Raw genomic sequence first — 19,816 nt, 5'->3', positions numbered from 1 at the left:
CATTATGGTCTTTTGTCAATATGTGAGAAAGAAAGGAGAGAGGCCAGGGGGTATTAGTGAATTAATCTGCTGTACCCAGCTATACAACGAAATAAGATTATACCAAATTGAAACAGTAAAAAAAGAATACTTGTTAGTCAGTGTTGATATTGTGGCCACAAATAACTAGTGTGAAACTCTGAGAATCCTGCAGTATCTCATTTAATTCTATGTCAGGTCTAAATACTTGTGTAACTGGCTGGAAAGGAAAAAAAACAGGCAGTGAAAACAACAAGATAAAGGGATGAAGGACGTGACAGATGTTTGGACCAATTCATTTTAATGAGATGCTAATCTGCTCTGCTGAGCACAGAGCGAGGGAGAAGCGCCAGCACGGGTCTCCTCAGCGATTCTAATCTCACAGATAAACTGAATGACAACTTCATCCATCTGCAGCACACTTTATATAATCTAACATCCGGCTGCAGAATGTACAGGAAGACCAAAAACCCATCTGCTATCAAAATATAAAATGCACTGAATGCATGTACCGTCTTAAATGTTTCAAGAGAAAAGAGATTTTAAAGAGGCTACATACATGAAATGAATCCACGTGTGATAACAGGTCATTTGAGGACCTCAGTGTGAGTAAGATATTGGAATGGACTCCGGTGGCTTTAAAAGCAGAGCAGCTTGGTGATCTAGCTTATTGAGTGTGGCTGAATCACAGCACAGGATAGTGGAGAAGAGTTTATGTCAGCTCAATGTTGAGAGCAGGTCTATGGTGGGTGTTTTATCAAATGCCATTGGCTAATGTCAGTCACTCAGCAGTAGCAATGAACCTGGTGCTCCGTGACATTTGGAGAACTCCACAGTACACCAATGTACCAATTAGCGTTAACCAATACGCCGGTGAACTCTGTGTCTTCCAAGGAATTACAAGGTATTTGTGGTGGTCACTGATTGAATGTGCTTTATTATATTGTAAATTGGAATTATAAGGTGCTCCTCCTCTAATATTTGAATTGCCTCATACTTTGTGTCAAATAAACGACAGAAGAATATGCAGTATACAGATCTCTGTCTCACCTGTAGCTTCTGACAGAGCCGCCTTATCTCCTACATCTTTCTCACCATTAGCTACAGTAAAACCTTCCTGACCCTGAGAGGGGCGAAACCCAAGAGACCTAAATATTTAAAACAAATTAAATGAAAAGCCAATTAAATTGGGTGGACTTTTAATCTCCCCTATTTTTTGGGAGGGGAGGGGTTGCCAGATGCCCCCTGCCCCCTGCAGCATACCTTACCAGCATAAACACAAACTGCTATAATGAAGATAATAGATTTATTGCTTATTATTTATTATAAGTCAGATTCAGTTTTTTGGCAAAAAAACTACGGGGGGATACTAAGGGGGATGATTCTGATGACTCACCTCACACGCAGCCCTCTCTCTCATAAGCAATTTTCAGGCATGAGCTCAAGAGGATGTCTGCAGAATTGGGTCCAGACGAGATCATTAGAGATTCTCTGGTCAGATGTGTTAACAACACAAACATTTTCCTGAGTGTTCAGGTGAGAGGTGGCGCGGCAGAATTCTGCGTCAGTGTTTTCTACGTGTATGGTACCGTTTCTTTCATCCTGAGCTATTTGTATTCCTTTTGTGTTAGAAATGTCATCAACACACCTACCTATCCATCCTGCAGAGGATCTCCTGCCGTATTCTAATATCGGCTCATTCGGACATTATCCAGATTTCTCACTATAGGGGACTGGCTGGAGAAACTCATTTGTGTTCTCACATACAGTCTCATGCAGTACAGGAATTGTCCGGAGGATCTCATGAGTTCACAGCTATAAGGGATAGGGGATGGCTGAGAGGAGATGGCAAAATTGACAGGATGTGTAAGGGGGATAGGTTTTTTGGCAAGGGGAACGATGGAATCTGATTTTAAATCGCTAACAAATAAAATCAACTTAAAGGCTCTGAGAAGCGGAAAATTACGTTAGATACATTGCGAAACTGTAGCACGTTAGAGGACATCAGCTGAGTGATTCCTCATATGTGGCCCAGGACAGATGTGCATTCATTACACAAATATAAAGGGGCCACATGTGTCCCAGACCACCTCCAAATTTGGTGTGTATGTTAAGTACAAAGGTAAATAGCCTAGCTTAGCATAAAGACTGAAAACAGGGGTCACTGCTAGCCTGACTCTGTCCTTAGTTCGAAAACATGCCAAAATTCCGAACTATTTTTCCAGTGTTTCATCTGTTCTTGTTAATCTATATAACCTTTATATTATTGATCAGATTGATTAATAATATGTACAAATTAGGGGCCAATTAACTGCACAATAAACTGCAGACGCCACCAGAATGCCCCAATATCATGGTCAAACATAATTTTTACATGCAAATATTAACTCATTGTTTTATCATGTCTATCAGACATTTCTATGTGCCAATCAAGCTAATGAATGGTAATCAATGCAATCTGACACACATCTTATAATCCACAGCAGAAAAAAACAGCAAAAGGCAGGTGAATGATTGAGGTATTACAATTGCATATGAAGAGAAGAGAGAAACACATTTATGGTTACCCAGGCTATCCAGCTGAGCCTCGTTCTCCTCACGCTTCTCCTCTCGGGATGACTGGGAGACAGCAGTCCCAGCTGGAGACACAAACCATCCATCACACACATACACAAACAAATGCTGTGTCTTGTCTGTCTGCACCGTCTGGCTAGAGTGAAAAAATCGAAGCAAACAAACGTCCTTATGCTGCTTCTCTGTCAGTCCATCTCTTCCACCTTTTCCTCTCCTTCTCAACTTCAAGCTATTTAACCTGGTGCATTCTACCTCTTGCCTCCAAAAACCTGAATGACTTACCTAAGCTGAGCTATCGCCTGTTATCTCCACTCTTCCTTCCCTCCCTTCCCTCCCTCCCTCCCTATGGCGGTTATTTTTATTCATTTGTCCTCAGGAAGCAAGTGCAGATCAAGTTCTGGAGCCATCAGCATTTCCAGAGGCCCACAGCAGCAGAATGGGAAGGCAAACATGGAAATCCAATCGCCCAGCTGGACACCCTCCTGATAACAGGGTGCAACTGATAGAAGCTTTGGAAAAGCAATGACAACATTGATATTGTGACAGTAACACTGTCGCTCTGCTGCTCAAAAAAAGAATGCAACTATTTCTGCATAGGAATCTATTTTACCTATAACAATAATGCCCCATTACTTGCAGATTCATGACGAGATCCCACAGCAGCAGGGACTGCTGTGAACAAAGCTTTCCACAACTTTAATGTAAGAGGTTATGTGTTAGTGGTGCCAATTATCTCCATCAATCAACTGCAGCTAATAGCTAAAAGTAAAATAGTTGTATAGGTCATTTCACTAATTGTATATAAAACACTGTGAACAGTTTAAGCCATGTTTAGGTTCTCATTCATCACTGATAACAAATTAAATCTGCAGCATGACACAGACCCAAAATACAACCATAAAGTCACAAAGAACTGCTGTAGTGAAAAGAAAAAGACGGAGTCCTCCAGCAGATGCTGTGGCCCCCACAGAGCCCTGATCTCTACTTCATCGGTTACAAAAGGAGACACAAGACCAGAAAAGAACCTCAGATAGTTCACCGAGATGAAATTACCTACACACTTGAAACAACTTACACAAGTACCTTGAGAAACTGTGCTCAAGTACTTAATATACTTACTTCTGTTTTAAATGGAAAGGGTACTACTATCAATGCAGAACGTTTTATCTATTTAATTTTAAATTTTTTAATTTTCCTCACTGGAGCCAATCCCAGCTGACACTGGATGAGAAGCGGGTTAAACCCTGGACAGCGTGTCACAGGACTGACATTCAAAGACAAACAACCATTCACACCTACAGTTGATTCAGAGTCTCCAAAAAACCTAACCCGGTTTTTGGATTTAGAGAAAGAAGCTGAGGTACCAAAAGAAAACCCACACAGAAGCAGGTAAAACAATTCAACTCCACACAGGAAGGCCCTGCAACCAGGATTCAAACAAAGAACCTTCTTGCTTTGAGGCAACCGCTGTACCACCATGTCGCCTGTGTGTACATTTATCTTTGTTAAATATTTTTTCTTTAATCTCTTTTACACCCATGTATACAACAACAGGCACACAAAGTGTTGCGTGGAGCCATAAAAGGTCAACACACTATCTACAACCTTTATCCATTCTGACAAGTGAGAACACATTTGTGATGTTTTCATACAATATGTCAGTACAGAGCAAAAAGCATAAAGTTCCACTCTCATCCATCCTTCCCATGTTTGCAGCTTTAAAATCTTCTGCAGCTTTGTTTTCCATTTTCAAGAGAAAATAAAACATTAAGTGCAGTAATACACACAGGCATGCTCACACGCTGCACCTACAGTTGGAAAGAATGGGGCTAACTAGACCTCTGTAGCCCACACCTCATCTCTGCTTGAAGCTAGAGGCTCCATTAAGCATTCACTAGCATAACATTCTAGAATCGCGTTGCAATGTGGATGGAAGAAGAATGGTTGAACAAAAACTCAACATCTTGGTTCTGCTAAATCGGTTTTGACCCTCTTGTCAAAAACTGTCTATCTGATGATATCTGGTCTTTTATGTAGTACTAGTTAATGCTGGTCATGAGGAAAAATATATACAAAGTGCATGGGGCTGAAGGGTTACTATTGCTCTATTAATCTAGGTGTTGTTCTATACTCCACCATCTGTTTTGACTAACATATCAAATCAAATCACAAACCAGCCATCTTCCATCTGAAGAACATTTCCAGATTATCACTTACCTACACTTTTGCAATATTTTACAAAAAAACAATCCCTCCATGGTTTAGGGTCTAGCCCCCCAATACCCCACACCCCAAGTCATACACTAACTATAAGGTATTCTAATTTACATGTTGACATGTCGTTGGACAAGACAATGTACCCCAAGGTACTCCCAGCAGTGTGTGAATGATGTGAGTCAGAGCACATGGAAGCACTGTATGAAGGTATGAAATGGGAAGGGGACTTGGTCAATAATAATAGAAATGAAGTTTTTAGAAAAAAATCTTTTTCTGCCCCAAAGCTTCCTCACCACGAAGCTTGATTGACTGCCTGAAACCAAACTTAAGGAGCTGACAGCTTTTTCCACTAGACACTGGACAAACAACACTGAGTGACCATTGAAGGCCCACAACTCTCAGACAGCTCTATATGTCAAAATAAAGCCATGAGGGATGGTGTGACTCACGGGTGCTGGGCCCTTCTTGATGGTTACGGTTGGTGTGGTGGCCCTCAGTGCTCCGGTGACACCGTGGTAGTACCTGAAGCAGACCTGGGTCTCAGCTGAGGAGCACACACACATGGAAGGTAAAGAGGGAGGAGAAAATCAAACAAGGATTAGTTTAATCTCAACACTGGATGTAATTTTACATCTTTATACCTGAATTTCCCAAATGTGCCTGTTACACAACAAATGTTCTGTCCAAGGTGCTTTGACATTTCTGTATCTTACTATGATCATGTCAATAAAGCCTCTCTGACTTTGAGGAGGGGCAGCCATGAGGTCAGAGGTCGAATCAAATGGTATTTAAAACATCTGACATAATTGATTTGTATCATTAATAAATGAATAGGGGCTAGATCATACTATATCACACATGTTTTCAGTTTTTCATGCTTTTATGAATTGGAATGAACCAATATAAGATATATTATTGAAGTAATTAGAGATAACTAGTCAGCAACATTTATGATTTGTGGGACTCAACAGGGGAAGTAGAGCAAAAAAAGCAAAATGCTTGGGGGACATGAGCAGATTAAGGTCATAGTAAATCCCCTGGTTGACCAGACACACTCAGATGGTTTGATGAGAGGAGGGGAAACACACAGCGACACTTCAGTGTAAGCTCACTGATGATACTACAATTTCATTCCTACTGGCAGCCTTAAATGGTTTGATGACATTGTCAAAACTGTTAAAATTTCAGTTGAGCTGTTCACAAAGGACACGCAAGAGATTCGACAGTTCTTCAAACAATGCTTTTATCACTGAATATGCTGGCGACAAAATGAATTCAACTTAATGAAGAGCATATTCAATGCTTGAACCATTGGTCATCAACATGTTGGTTCACGGCCTGAGATTCTCTGCTCTAAACTTATTTATTCTACAAATGATAAATACCACACCACACTGATAGAGTAATATCTTAAATCCAATACTAAGCAATTGGCAATTTGCTTTGAGTCGGGCACGCCCCCTAATAAAACCAGATTAAGCAAGAGTGTATTTCCTCTACAAGCTGGAATTGGTTGACCAATCACAACGAAGTGGAACGGCTGGCCAATCAGAGCAAACTGGGTTTTATCAGGAGGTGGGCCTTAAAGTGACGGGAACTAATACCAAGCATTTCAGAAACAGAAGCTGTGTCTCAATTCAGCAGCCGCATCCTTCGGAGGACCAGGTCTACGCAGCCGACGTCAGCTGCATCCTCCAACAGCCGCCTAGAACCAAAATGAGACGGTCTGGTCTTCCTATCACCAGCTTGTCCCGCCCTTACAGACATCACTTAGGAAAAGATCTACGGATGAAAATGTTCTTCAGTTGATTTTTTTTTTACTTTAACATGTTTGTTTTGTTTGTTGTTCCTCGCTTACTGCCGCCATTACCTCTTCATTACCTGTTGCCACTGAAGCGCAGTGGATCATGAGATATGTTGGGCAGGGACAGATGCACCTGGTGGAGCCTCCTTTACTCAAGGGTGGAAGGACGCATTTGTTGGAGCCTTCGAATTGAGACACTAGTCGCGTTGCTGTGACGTAATTGGTCTACAAATGTGGCTTCTGTCAATAAAGACAGTGTATTTATGTCCAATGGATATTTAATTCATTTTGGAAATATATAAAAAACTGTGTCGGGTCTGAGGTTCAAAACACATGTGGATCGAATGTGAAATTGTTTTTTGAGAGACAGATCTGTGAACAGAATATGATGATGGAAAATGGTGGAATGTGTTCTGTGCTTCAGCAATCCCTTTGACTCCCACCTGTGACTGTGACAGTTTTTCTTTACAATCAATTGTGAACTTGATTGTTTCTTTATGTGCTATTTTTGCCTGACATAATATGAAATTTCTCTTTCCCAAATACAGATGAAAACTAGAACTTATTTTCTATCGGTGAGGAATACATTTATAAGGGAGTGCATCATTTTTTTATTATATGTTTTACGGATCAGAGGCTTCATGACATAGATAAATATGCAATAACGGTTTAATTTAACAGCTTCAGTCCAATAAAGCCTAAACTCTGTGTAAAAAGCCTCCTCTGTCTGTGATTGAGTGGATGGTATTACTGAACGGAAACACCTGCACGGTTTTATGCTCATACATTTATACTGTTTCATGTGAGCATCCATATGGTCTCTCTCACTCCCGCACACCGTTCCCTGCGCCCCTAAATGCAGCAATTGTGCACCATTTGTGACTGTCTCTTATTTTTGCATCCGTTTTCACTCTGATGTGCTTCTACAAGAATCGCTGATACTTCTCCAGAGACTGTTGTTAACGTGCTGCTGCAAATATATCTGTTGTTTTCGATAGAACAGATGAGAAAGCACCACAGTGAAGTCTACCTGGCATTATAACTGTAAAATGATACCTTGATATGTGAAAGTACTGTATTTATGAACACTCATATTTGACCTCCAACTAAAGCTGCTTTCAGACATGCATTAGAGATTTTTCAGATTCAGAGATTCTGAGAGAGCCTGTGATGTTGTGAATTCATCAGAGCAGAGTCTCCCCTGCTGCGCTCTGCATGCGTGAAAGGCAAACTCCAGAGAAAGTCCGGACACAATTCTGTTGACATCCTCTGAAGGTCATGGCTGAAAACAGCTGAAAGCTGCCTCACGTCTGACCCCTTCAGTGCAACTCTGCTGTGTTTGTCTGTTTGGCTTCAGAGACCATAAGACAATGTGGTACTAGCTTTGCAGTTTGTTTTGTTTGAAACAAAAGCTTAAATCAGCATTAACTGAAAACGTCTGCTTGCTGCCACTGGAGATAAGACTGATGACAGTGACAACTGAACTAAAACAGGGAAGTGTAAAGTGAACTCATTGTGACACACTGTGTCCAGTAAACTGCTGCATGAGCTGCTGTCAGTCTTCAGAAATGATTTCCCTCTGTGGAATGACATCATTGTAACTAACCGATGAATACGTTTCTTCCATCTTCACATGACCTCATATTTCCCACAGTGTGAGGTCAGCGTGAACATGACACAGACAGGTATTTTCAGCACCTTTAAACAAAGTGACTGAATGTGTCCATCTTTCAAACAACTATGTGACTTTAATTTATTAATATTGTGCATAGAAGGTTAATTTAGCTGCTTCTGACTGAGCTTGCAGTGAACTACAAACAGGAATGCGCAAAATTGTATCATATATAATATGATAAAGTAAAACAGCTAAGACTTGTAGTTAAATTGATCATACATTATGATAGTGGCTGTTAATAAAGGACCTTAACTTGAGTTGATTTTAATGAGAAACTTGTTGCCTTGCAGGGTTTTTATCACTTACAGTCGGTCACATTGGAGGTGGAGTCAATTTTCCAAACGATCTGTCCCTTGTGAGAGCCGTTGATCCCTCGGTTCTTATAGTCCAGAAAGTTCTCCGACAAAGCCTCATCTGGAAAGAGATGAAACTGATGAAACCACAGTCTTACTTGTATGTGTATTGATAACACCACTTGATGACTGAGTGAGGACTGCCAAAGGGGAGCAGCGCGGAAGTATTTATTAACAACCAAGATGGCTGTCACAGTTGTGGAGAGGTTCGTTGAATCCGCTATCAAGTTAGTTTGAAACGAGGTGGATGTTATATTTTCTCTAGTAGAACAAACAAGTAGTTTGTAGTCTGTTTACATTTTTCTGAAGTGAAGAGTGAAAGACAAGCTCCCACATGAGAGAGGACAGCACTGCAGGTCCGTACAGCTGAAATTATGTGGTCTGACTGTCTGCACGGACAGTAAAAGCTTTAGGGACACAAGATCTTTATTATGAGAGGGGTGAGCATTTTTTTGGTTCATTTTGAAACTGTAGCAGGACAAAGTAGAATATGGCAAACTACATAGTCTTGATAATTAATAGGAAACAGTGCATTGACACGGTGAGATAGGGCATTAGCCTTCGCTGAGGTAAACACTGTCAGAGCTCCCTTCTAGTTGGTTGTAGATATATTCTGTGACTGTTATAACGCCACTTGGAAATCGAAAATAAATTGGGTTCCAGATGGGAATTGTCCCGGCCATGGCCCGCCACCAAAGTGATGGATCAACAAACAGGCCAACATTGTCATCCCTTGAGTCATACTGCTAACACAGCTAAACCCAACACTTAACAGCTAAGTCCAAATGTAAACAGCGACTGACGATGAACAATGTCTTTGTCTATGGTGCTCTGTGGCTCAGAAGGTGGAGTGGGTCGTCCTCTAACCAGAAGGTCGGCCGTTCGATCCCCATCTCTGCAATTACACTTTACAAGGTGTCCTTGGACAAGATACTGACTAGAAAAGAGCTATATAAATAGAGACAATTTAGTTTTGCACACCAGTGGGCATTGTTGTATTTAGGCAGATTATTAAATGAGCATTATATTACATTATAAACAAAACAAGATTCATTGTCAACCTATTTTGTAGCTTTTGATGCGAGTGTCATTAAACTAGACAAATAGTATAACTCATCTTTTATCAAACATTCAGAGTCATCATGTCCTGTCTCACTTACCAACGTGATACATTCCAATCCAGTCTCCAGCATCCACGTCCTCCTTGATGTCCCACGTGATAACCAGGTCTTCAGACTGGCCGATGGTGTAGTGGGAGGAGCTGATGGTGAGGGTGGATCGGGCATCCGGCGAGACCAGATCGGTGTCACTGGTGGACCTTGCCAACCCCAGCATAAAGGCCTCCTGGTTCAGACCGTTGACAGCGTAGCTGTCAGGGCCGTAGCTGTGACGAACCGCACCCTTGCAGCGCTGGCGGGTCTGGCTGCTGCGAGTTGGGGAGGCCATAGCCGCTAGGCCCAGGAACCGATTCTGGTACAAGTTCTACAACAAAATACACCACCAGAAGTTTTTTAGCTGAATAAAAAGGTAAAGGTTTTTTTTTCTGAAGACAAATAAATCATATCAATGGACAACATATGGCAAAAATATGAATAATTAATACTAATGCAAAGAATGCTAGCTAAATTAACAGTCATTAAAAAATACAAAATGTCAACCTTCCTTCGAGCACAGGTTGAGTTTTTTTTATTTTTTTTATTAATAAATACTGATTTACAGCTATTATAGTTTTGTGTGTTATCTTGGCACTGGATTTTGTCAATAATACAAAACTGAATCACCTCATACACACCCTGTAATTATAAACAACTATAATTAATGTCCGTTGTATTAACTTCCCAGTAATGGGTGGATAAAATATCAGAAACACTTTTTAAGTAATAAACGCTTATATAACAAATATATAACCAAAATATAAAACACCACAAATGCATTGTGTTCAGAATCAGTTAATGAAAAGTAACTTGTCAACATGAACCTAGCCAAACCTGTAGAAATGGTTTAAACATGTGGCCTAAGAATTCTGTGTCTGTGCAGCGTGGATGCTATGATCACTGCAAGATGCAGCATCGTTACCAGGAAGTCCACATGCAAGGGAGAGAGTTTTCCACCCTGGCATCTCAGATCAGATCAGAGAATGTTCCAGTTTAGACAGCAGCTTCAGGGCACCACTCAGCCAGCATTGACGGATCGGTCTAAATGCTGAAGCACTGTGTGCGTGCTGTTGATGATGAAGGGTATACCCAATACAATTTTAATGTTGTTTGCTTTTGTCACCATGTGATATGACTATATTACTAAAGTTTGCCAGTGTGTTGCTTTGGAAAACACTGTTCTTTTTTAAAAACAGTTACAATTTTGATATGAACACACAAGCCATAAATATATATATACATATATCTATATATAGATATATGTATAGATACATATAGCGGTGGGTGAAACTGACAAAGACAAACTGAGTGCTTCATGTTGGTCAGCATGCACAAGAGAAGCTGGGACATTGTGGTGGCAGGTGGAAGCGGGGGCACTGACCTTGAAACTACAGAGCTGCATCAGCATAATGACCAGTCAACCCAAAGCAGACCAAAACCTACGGGAAGTGGGAGGAGAAGGGTGGTGTGTTACAAACCACAGAACAAAAAGTGAATGTAGCAGGTGAAAGTGTGTGTGTGCTCGTGTTAGAGGATGGGGGGGGGGGGGGGGGATGCTCATCATCATCATACTTTTATACTTTGTTAGATAAGAATATGAATTATTGAGGAGCGTTAGCACAGATGCACAGACAACAGGAAACACAGAGACAAAGACACTGTGACCTCCACACAGAAGAATGACGGAATGCTTATATACGACAAACAGACAACAACATCAGCGTCTAATGATGGACAACTCAAAAAAAATTCAGCGACAGATTCGGCATCATTTTCATGTGCATCGCTCGATGGTCACATGGTTTGCTTGCATTGCTGCAGCGGAGAGGAAAGCCTGCAAATGAAGCCAACATTAGCAGCAACATAGTGATGTGTACGCTTTTGTTTGAAACGTGATTGGGCCAGTGAATGTGGTTCACCTCGGATATGAAAGTGCTTTTTGTGGCCAGTATTCATCAGGACCACACTGGTCCTTCATCAGAGGACTTTAACCTCTGGTCAGTTGTGGCTACAGTAACCTTTTACTCTGTGGCGTCTGTGGAGAAATGAATTCATAAGACTTGCTGTGTCATGGGCTCGGCTCTCATTACAAATGCTCCCTGTGCTTCACACCTTGCTGGGTGTATTGTGGAAACATTAATTACAAACTATTTCTCTCCAAAAGCAACATGACATCCCAATTACAAAAATGTAGCGTTTGACATAAATCCACCTATATAATAACTTATTGTAAGAGAATTTTCATATCAGACAATGAAACCAAATATTGCTTCTTCCTCTCTTCCCAAAAAGAAACAAGTCAAGTCACATGTTGATATTAATAATGAAAAGCATCAAACATGGTTATCAGAGCTGCAAACAGCAGATACTCTCACAGATACTCTCACTGTCCTCACAGGACGCAAGAAGCGATCCAGGTCAATCAGGTCAATATATCCTTATTGTCCCTTGTTAGTCAATAGAGTGAGTCCATTCTTATATTGTGTCTATGAGGACTTTTGTAGTAATCTTGTAACAGTCTCCAGCGGTGGCTGTGACTACTGTAGCTACGACTACCAAAAGAGGTGGGAATACATACAAGCTCAAGGCCACAAGGGTGTGCACGGTGACACACATATGCAAATAAGCAGGGTCGGGCACATATGAAAACTATACAAACACATTTCAAAGTTACGCTCAAATCCCCACAGTCCTCATTAGTCATATCGCAGGATATTACTGCGATGTCGTAGCTGGTAGTGGCATCTCGAGGGAAATGTCCCCAGTTGTTCTTCCCACTTACTCAGACACTTGTGTAATTAACCGATATAATTGCATTCAAGACGGCGTGATTATGAATTCAGTGCACATGTAGAGCAGATGTAGAAGAACCTAAAAAGCCTCTGCTGGACCTGAGATGATCCAGAACTATGGCTCTGGAATGACCTCCGTAACCGATCTAATTGTAGTCTTCCTTCAGCTTATTATTAATGATCCAGGGTTTCCCTTATATACATTTTGCAGCAGCTGCCCAACAAAGAGGGCTTTTAATTTGAAACGACGGATAAAGGTGGTGACACCCTGCTGAGCTGAGAAGGCTGAAAGAAAAAGAGAGGTAGATTTAACAAACGTTAAGTTGGATGGGTTTCATTGATCCCTACTCTAAATGGCGGTTCATTAGGTATGTGTGCCACAGAGGTAAAACGACCCTTTATAGTCAGACATCAGGAACAGCGGGAGATATCTCAATTGGATTTAACTTTTTCCTGACCCTGTTGTGACTATTTAAATGTCTCTCTGTGAATTTAATGGCTGCCATTTAGGGGCTGCACAGGACAGCATGTTGCATGCATTATCTGCTTCCAGTTTCCACTCTAGCTACTTTAACCAGACAATTTGCCAAACATTTTTAATAAGCCTGCTTGTTCTTATATTTATAAATCTACTACCCTATTATGAATCATTACTAATTCTATACAGTATCTACAACATCCTAAATGTCATGGAAACATATTCTACAGCAGCTACATTATATGATTAAGTGGGTTTCAGAGTTGAGAGAGAACACTGACACCACCTTCCTTCAAATTAATAATACATCTTGTCGGTCCTATTATTACTTGTGTATATTCCACAAAACTGAACTACTATTCCACCAGTACTGTAAAGTTACTTTAGATTCAGTGACTGACCATAAGTTGAAACATGACCCAATCTTCTTTATATTATTTTTAAGCAGGTCCAAGATGGTTTATTTTTGTGGTGGACACACGCATACAATGATATCTCAAAAAGTGTAAGGCCTTAATTATGTGTATGATGTCTGTTTATCTAGATTTGACCATTATAACTCCAAGAACAAGAGAAGACACTAAGGATTTTAAAGTTCCTCAACACTGTCACAGCATCTGCTGCTGCTACAACTGCCAGGCCTGTTCTGACCTTCGTCAGTCAGCTGTAAGAACAGGAGTTAGGTTGACTTCCTCACTGTTATTGTGTCCTATATATCACGTGCTTTGCCAAAAATTTGCAAGACATAAAGTGTTGCTTTCTAACTGATTTAATTGATTGAGGAGGGTGTGGAAGGGGGTTGTTTAAAGGGACAGTTTTATCTATCTATCTATCTATATATCCATCTATCTATCCATCTATCTATCTATCATAAGAATGCTCAAGTCAATCAGCCACCAATTGTTATCAGCTAATATTCATTCTCAATAGTGAAAAAAACTAAAATGGCTACTTTGGCTACACCTTTCTTGCAGTTCTACGAGGTAAAAAAAAAATCTATTTGCAAATTGCAAGGCTACAGAGAGCAAGAGAGAGAGAGAGAGAGCAACTCAATCACTGTTCACTGAAACATTGAAACAACAACAACCCTGCAGCAAGGACAGAAACCAAGAGAAATATCAGCCCAAAAAATGGAATTCACATTTTCTGATCACCAACCACTGTCAAATGTGGAAGAGGAAAGGTTCAGATGACTCATGTCCTACTTGGATGTGTGTGTGTGTGTGTGTGTGTGTGTGTGTGTGATCTCTGAGGGTAAAATTCAGACCAATAACCAGTCAAATGGGATCATATTTTTGGGTCAGCCTTTAGGGGTAGTGGACGCGAAAGGTCAAGGAGGGGGAAGTGCATCAAACATGTTAGGCCACATTCGAGACCACCACTCATCTTTGTAGATCACAGATGGATCTGAGCTCATAAGGAAACACACACAAACGTTCCCATTAAGTGAGTGTGTGTTAAAGGTACAGACAGAATCAGCGCACCTACAAAGAATGGGAACTGGATATCTTTGATCATCGTTTTGAGAACTGACTGATGACACCTTCACTATCATGTGAACTTTAACAAACCGTCAATCAACTAATGGAGAAAATTATCAGCTGATTCATCTAAAAAATGAGGATAATCATTATTTGCAGTCTGATACAAAATAGTTAAAATGAGCTCAAGCTCATCCATCAACAACAATTACATCCTGCTTATAGATCAATGCATCAGTAATACTAATCTCACAACATAGTATATAGTATAAAATCACAGGGGGTCTTTTTAAGCATTGTGACATGACAGAAACCTGTCTGTGTGTGGAACACACATGTTGAGAACAAGAAAGCCCAGTGTCAAATGTGGTGCAATTTGGACACGCCATATCTCAATAATAATACAATTAGCATACACATACCCTGGATCTGTGGCTGTCACTGGGGGTGGGGCAGTGTGCTAACAGGCAGCCTGTGGACTGAGTTGAACATGTCCATGTCCTCAAATAACCTACAGGAACCAGGGCTTTCTCTTCCTGTGATGAGTAATGAGCACAATCATATAAACTATAGGGACAGCTATTGAAAATCAATGCCATACTAACTTATACCGTTGGCATAAACCTCTGTCTGCCTTTCTGTCTGTTCTATTGCAGGTCACTTTTAGTGTCATAAAGAAAGTTGCAACCTGCATCACCACAGGCAAACAGCCTATTCACTATGTTTCCAATGGCTGCTTTTATTTGTATAGCACATATTTACAAACTACAACTTGTCTCATAGGGCTTCATGTGGTGTGACATCCTCTGTCCTTAACCCTCAATAAGAGTGAGGAAAAACTACCTAAAATACTTTAGTAACAGAGGGAAAAACATAGAAACCTCAGAGAGAGACACATGTGAGGGGTCCCTCTCTCAGGACGGACAGAAGTGCAATAGATGCTGTGTGTAACTGAACACATCAACAAAATAACAATATTTGCAACACTGATTAGAAGAAACAGTTTTTACCATAGAGGTGTGTCAAAGTATGTATTCAGAAGAAAATGTTTGATAGAAATGAAGGGAGCAGCAATGACAATGGAAATGGTGGAGTTATTTCCAGTAATAAATATTTGCAAAATATTTCTGTTTAATCCATATAAGTAAAATATCTTTTGGTTTAGGACTGCAATTTATAGTCTCCTTCAACTCTATGAGAGTGTGATTTTTTTTTTTTTTACATTTGACTGACTAAAGTACTAACTGTAATATTAATGCACAGTCATGAGTGATGAAAATAATAATTTGTGGAAGTCTTTTGTCTCTAAAAATCTCACAGTCCTTCAAAAGTGACAGTTTTACAGCAATTTCAGCTGCAAACTTGTAATTCGATCTAGCAGTGCTAACCAAACAATGAGAAAACGCTATATAGCTACAAATGTTGTTGTTGTTTCTGGTGCAAGCTCTTTACACAAAGCAACATTAGACACATGTTGAGTAAGCTGTGACATCATTGTTTCCCAAACAGTCCGTTTTGCACGTAAACACAGATACACAGAAACCAGCTTTTGAAAAAGTGCACTTTGGAAGTGTTTGTAAAATAAGAGACTTACACAGCGTGCATGTGGGCGAGAGGCCCAAACACAGAGGAAAAAGTTTGTTTGGCAAAATATCCACATTAGTGTGGACAGGGCGTTGTGGTGAACGTCACTATGATGAATTTTAAGAATCGTCACACCAGGCGGTGCAGTCAGCTGGTTCTGTGTCAGATGAGAGCCATTGTGACAAAACATCACAGTGCTCAGTCAGCACTGTATCTACAAGGGGACGGGTCCAACTAGTCTGTCCCTATTCCAAGGCACCTTTAAATGTGACAAATGTGTCCTTCCACCCCCGAGCAACGGAGACTCCACCATGTAGATCTTTCCTCGCAAAACCTATCCCAGGATTCATTGCACTTCAGAGACCAACTGTTGGCAGCAGCAAGTGAGGAGAAGATTTACGTATGGGCTTCAACTCAAGCTAACGGTGCACATGTTAAGAAAATCTTTTCAGCATCTTTCATCAACCAAAGAACTTTCTCGTCCGTATCTGTTGCTAGGCGACGGTCTTAAGGGCGGGACAAGCTGGTGCTGCAATCAGAAGACCAGACCGTGTCCTTCCTAAGGATGCGGCCCCTGAATTGAGACACAGCTCGAGACTTCCTGGGTTCACCACTACACTCCGGGGTGTCATGCCCTCACGTGGCTTTAGAGACAAGACCAACCTCACACCAACTCTACCATCACACACTGTGAGAGGAGATGTGACTGTGTTAGTAGAGAATACGTTAGTGGTAGAAATAGATATTGGTAGTGGTTGTTGTAAAAAGTTGTTGCTGTTGCTCTTTTGAAAATACATTTTATTATTTTTCTTACATCCTCATAATAACAGAAGTCAACTGAAATCTGGTTTTTCTTATTTCATACTGATTCTATTGGCTTATGATTGTTTGTTGTTTTATTGTAGTCCTGCTATTCTGCAGTGTTTTGATTATTATATCTGTGGTGTCCTTGAGCGTCTTGAAAGGCACCCATGAAATATTATTATTATAATTATCATTATAACAGCACCATTCAGATTTTCAACACTAAGCTGCCAACAAAACAAAAGACCACAAAAACCGAAAGCCCCCATGTGTGGTGGGATGCTCCAGGATTTAAGAGGATTTCAGGGGGAATGGGAATCCCCCACACAAAGAGGGGAAGGGGAAGCCTCCCAGTCGTAGTAGACCCTGATTCAGGAGAAACTAGGACAAGGCTGTGGGGCCCTGGCATCTCCAGCGCCAAACACCATTTAGAAAATTAATGAATTTCATGTTGCGTTGCTCACTGGGGAATATAGTTTTCTTTCCATGGCAGATGACTGAATGTCCTCTCTCGCCCGCGGTCCCTCTTTAATTCGGCAAAGATCTAATCGCTCGTAATGACGAATGCAATCTTTTTTTTTATTTGAGGAAATATCAACTTTGAGGGATGATGTGTACAGAATTTAGGATGCCTCTGAAAGGCGGTTTCGTGGAGAGCTGGCGGAGGACAGTGAAGCCCGTGTGGTCCAGTCAGAGGCAAGAAACAGAAACAACCTGACGTCCTCCCCCCGGTTCCTGTTTGCGTGAATTCCGCTCGAACACTCGACGTCCAGAGCAGGATTCAGCGCAGCGTGTCCCCCCCGCCACCCCCCGACGAGGAAGAGCTGCTGGGCCGCTGCTTGGGGGCTGACATGACGGCGAGGCTCCATCGCATCGCCCGCAGCGTTCACCCAGCAACAATGGAGGCCGCGGAGGAGACCTACCTGGGACAAAACGAGCTGCCGGTGGATCATCCTCCAAACACGGTGGCGGTGAGGACAGGGGAGAGGTGGCTAATTTCCGCAGAGCTCCATTTTTTTTCCCCCCGTTGGTTGAAGCGAGGAAGGAGGGAGACAAACAACAGCAGACAGAGAGGGAGGGAGAGAGGGATGAGACATGAGAGAGAGAGAGAGAGTCACATCCTCTCCTCTTCCTCTGGACCTCAGTCAAGGTAGATACAATACTACGGAGCATTTCCGGTCACAGTTAAAACCACGTTCAAACATTTTGGCGATCACGTTTTATTGTGGGATATTCTGGATGTTTTATTTAAAATTTGAACTAATCTGTGATTAGTATAAATAAAACATTCCCTCAAAACGCACCTGTTACGAATGGTTCCTATTTGTTTTTATATTTTGCAAATTACTTTATTTTGTTTTTTAGATTGTGTACTGTATAATTTGAAGTATTTGGTTTTAAATGGCACTGCTTCTTGTCTGATGTTTTGTATTGTTTTTATTTGTCCCCGTCATGAGGCACTTTGTAATGAAAAACATATTTATTCTTTTTAATAAAAATAACATTCAAAATAGAAGAGTGTTTTCACTTGCAATTCGATCCGAATTTTATTTAAAGGGCAGTTGATTATTATTATCATTATTTATAATAATAACAAAGACAAGTCTGATCAAATTACGCAATTCCGTGTGAAAATACTCTTTTATTTTGAAGGTTTCCCTTGTCATAGTCGACGTAAACATCTCCACCTTGACGTAGCTGGGTACCAGAGCCCTACAGCCAATCAGGGAAGGCGCTTCTCTCCTCGCGTGCGCTGCTGCCTCCTCATCTCCTCGCCTCCACCCGACAACGCGCGCATAAACACGCAGCTTACGCACGCGCGCCAGTCACCCATCCATCCATCCATCCACATACGTCTCTCCCTCCCTCCCTCCCTCCCTCCTGCTCGTGTCTCCCCTCTGTCAGAGAGATGCAGATGATTCGAGGAGGCCCGCTCACTTGTCACTGTTAGAACAGGCTATAGGTGGGATATAGACTAGAGAATAATTCCTTTTAATGGCATTGCAATCCTGTGGGTGAATAATTTTTTTTTTCCCCTCATCATTCATTTTTCCCTGGGAATAAAAAAAATCCTGGATCAGCGCCATGATCTGTATCCGCATCAAAATTTGATGAGTTCTTCCCTGACTCATGCTGCATCCCTCCACCAAGCTTCATAGTTATTAAAATGTGTAACTGTTCGGTTCCGCTCTACAAATTGGAATTTCAAATACTACAATGAACATTTTTCATTTCAAACTCAAACCACAAACTGTATAAAAACATTAACAGAACAAAGTGCAATTATACTTGTGTCATCCAACATGACTTATCATATATACTTTAATCACTTTAAAAACAATATAAATCACTGCTTATTTTAATTTTGTTGTTTTTCTGAAGTTACTATGCAATTTATATATAACAAGTATGATCTTGGACACCCCTCAAAATATCCACATTATGGATACTAGCTGCCACTAATTAATCTGTTGATCATTTTCCAAATGATCAACAGAGTTTTGTGTTTTGTCCATAAAATAATGTAAAAAGAATCTAATGACTCCAAAATAAAATAGTGAAGAAAAGGGAATACCCAGTGTCAGATAACATATTCAAACATCTTGTGTTTGGTGTCTCCTGCGCCTTCAGTTTCTCAAAGCATGCCTCCTTCTCTTCCCGTTCACACTCTCCTCCATGTAGCATTGACTGATGTCAGTCTCGCTCTGGAGGTTCTCTGTGTGGACGGCCATCAGCTTGGCCATGAGCTCCAGATTTCTATCCACAAGTGACATATTTTCTGTTGTGATACTGGCTTTTATTGGTTTACTCTTATCCTTTTCAAGGATGATGTGGGGTTAGGGTTAGGGTTAGGGTTAGAGATGAGCATTCAAGGATTTGAC

The 19,816-nt window shown here is 41.0% G+C and overlaps 1 protein-coding gene across 4 annotated transcripts in view; it reads right to left on the bottom strand.

Moving 5' to 3' along the window:
* Window positions 1-18,313, bottom strand: part of LOC109638397 (E3 ubiquitin-protein ligase HECW1) — a 58,594-nt gene extending 40,281 nt beyond the window's left edge. The window contains exons 1-5 of one of the 4 annotated variants that reach the window (XM_020101376.2): window positions 17,858-18,313; window positions 11,177-11,234; window positions 9,802-10,123; window positions 8,595-8,702; window positions 5,259-5,353 (exon numbers count right to left, since the gene is read on the bottom strand). In XM_020101376.2, the coding sequence (XP_019956935.2) occupies window positions 5,259-5,353; window positions 8,595-8,702; window positions 9,802-10,123; window positions 11,177-11,203 (552 nt within the window). In that variant the 5' untranslated portion in view covers window positions 11,204-11,234; window positions 17,858-18,313. The remainder of the gene's footprint in view (window positions 1-5,258; window positions 5,354-8,594; window positions 8,703-9,801; window positions 10,124-11,176; window positions 11,235-17,857) is intronic. The other 3 variants (XM_069512891.1, XM_069512889.1, XM_069512890.1) reach the window with 3 other exon arrangements.
* Between the last annotated feature and the right edge of the window lie 1,503 nt (window positions 18,314-19,816).

This window comes from Paralichthys olivaceus, chromosome 17 (genome assembly GCF_024713975.1).
Source record: "Paralichthys olivaceus isolate ysfri-2021 chromosome 17, ASM2471397v2, whole genome shotgun sequence".
Classification (NCBI taxonomy): domain Eukaryota; kingdom Metazoa; phylum Chordata; class Actinopteri; order Pleuronectiformes; family Paralichthyidae; genus Paralichthys; species Paralichthys olivaceus.
The sequence above is the reverse complement of the archived record's forward strand: the minus strand, read 5'-3'. Positions and strand labels throughout refer to the sequence as shown.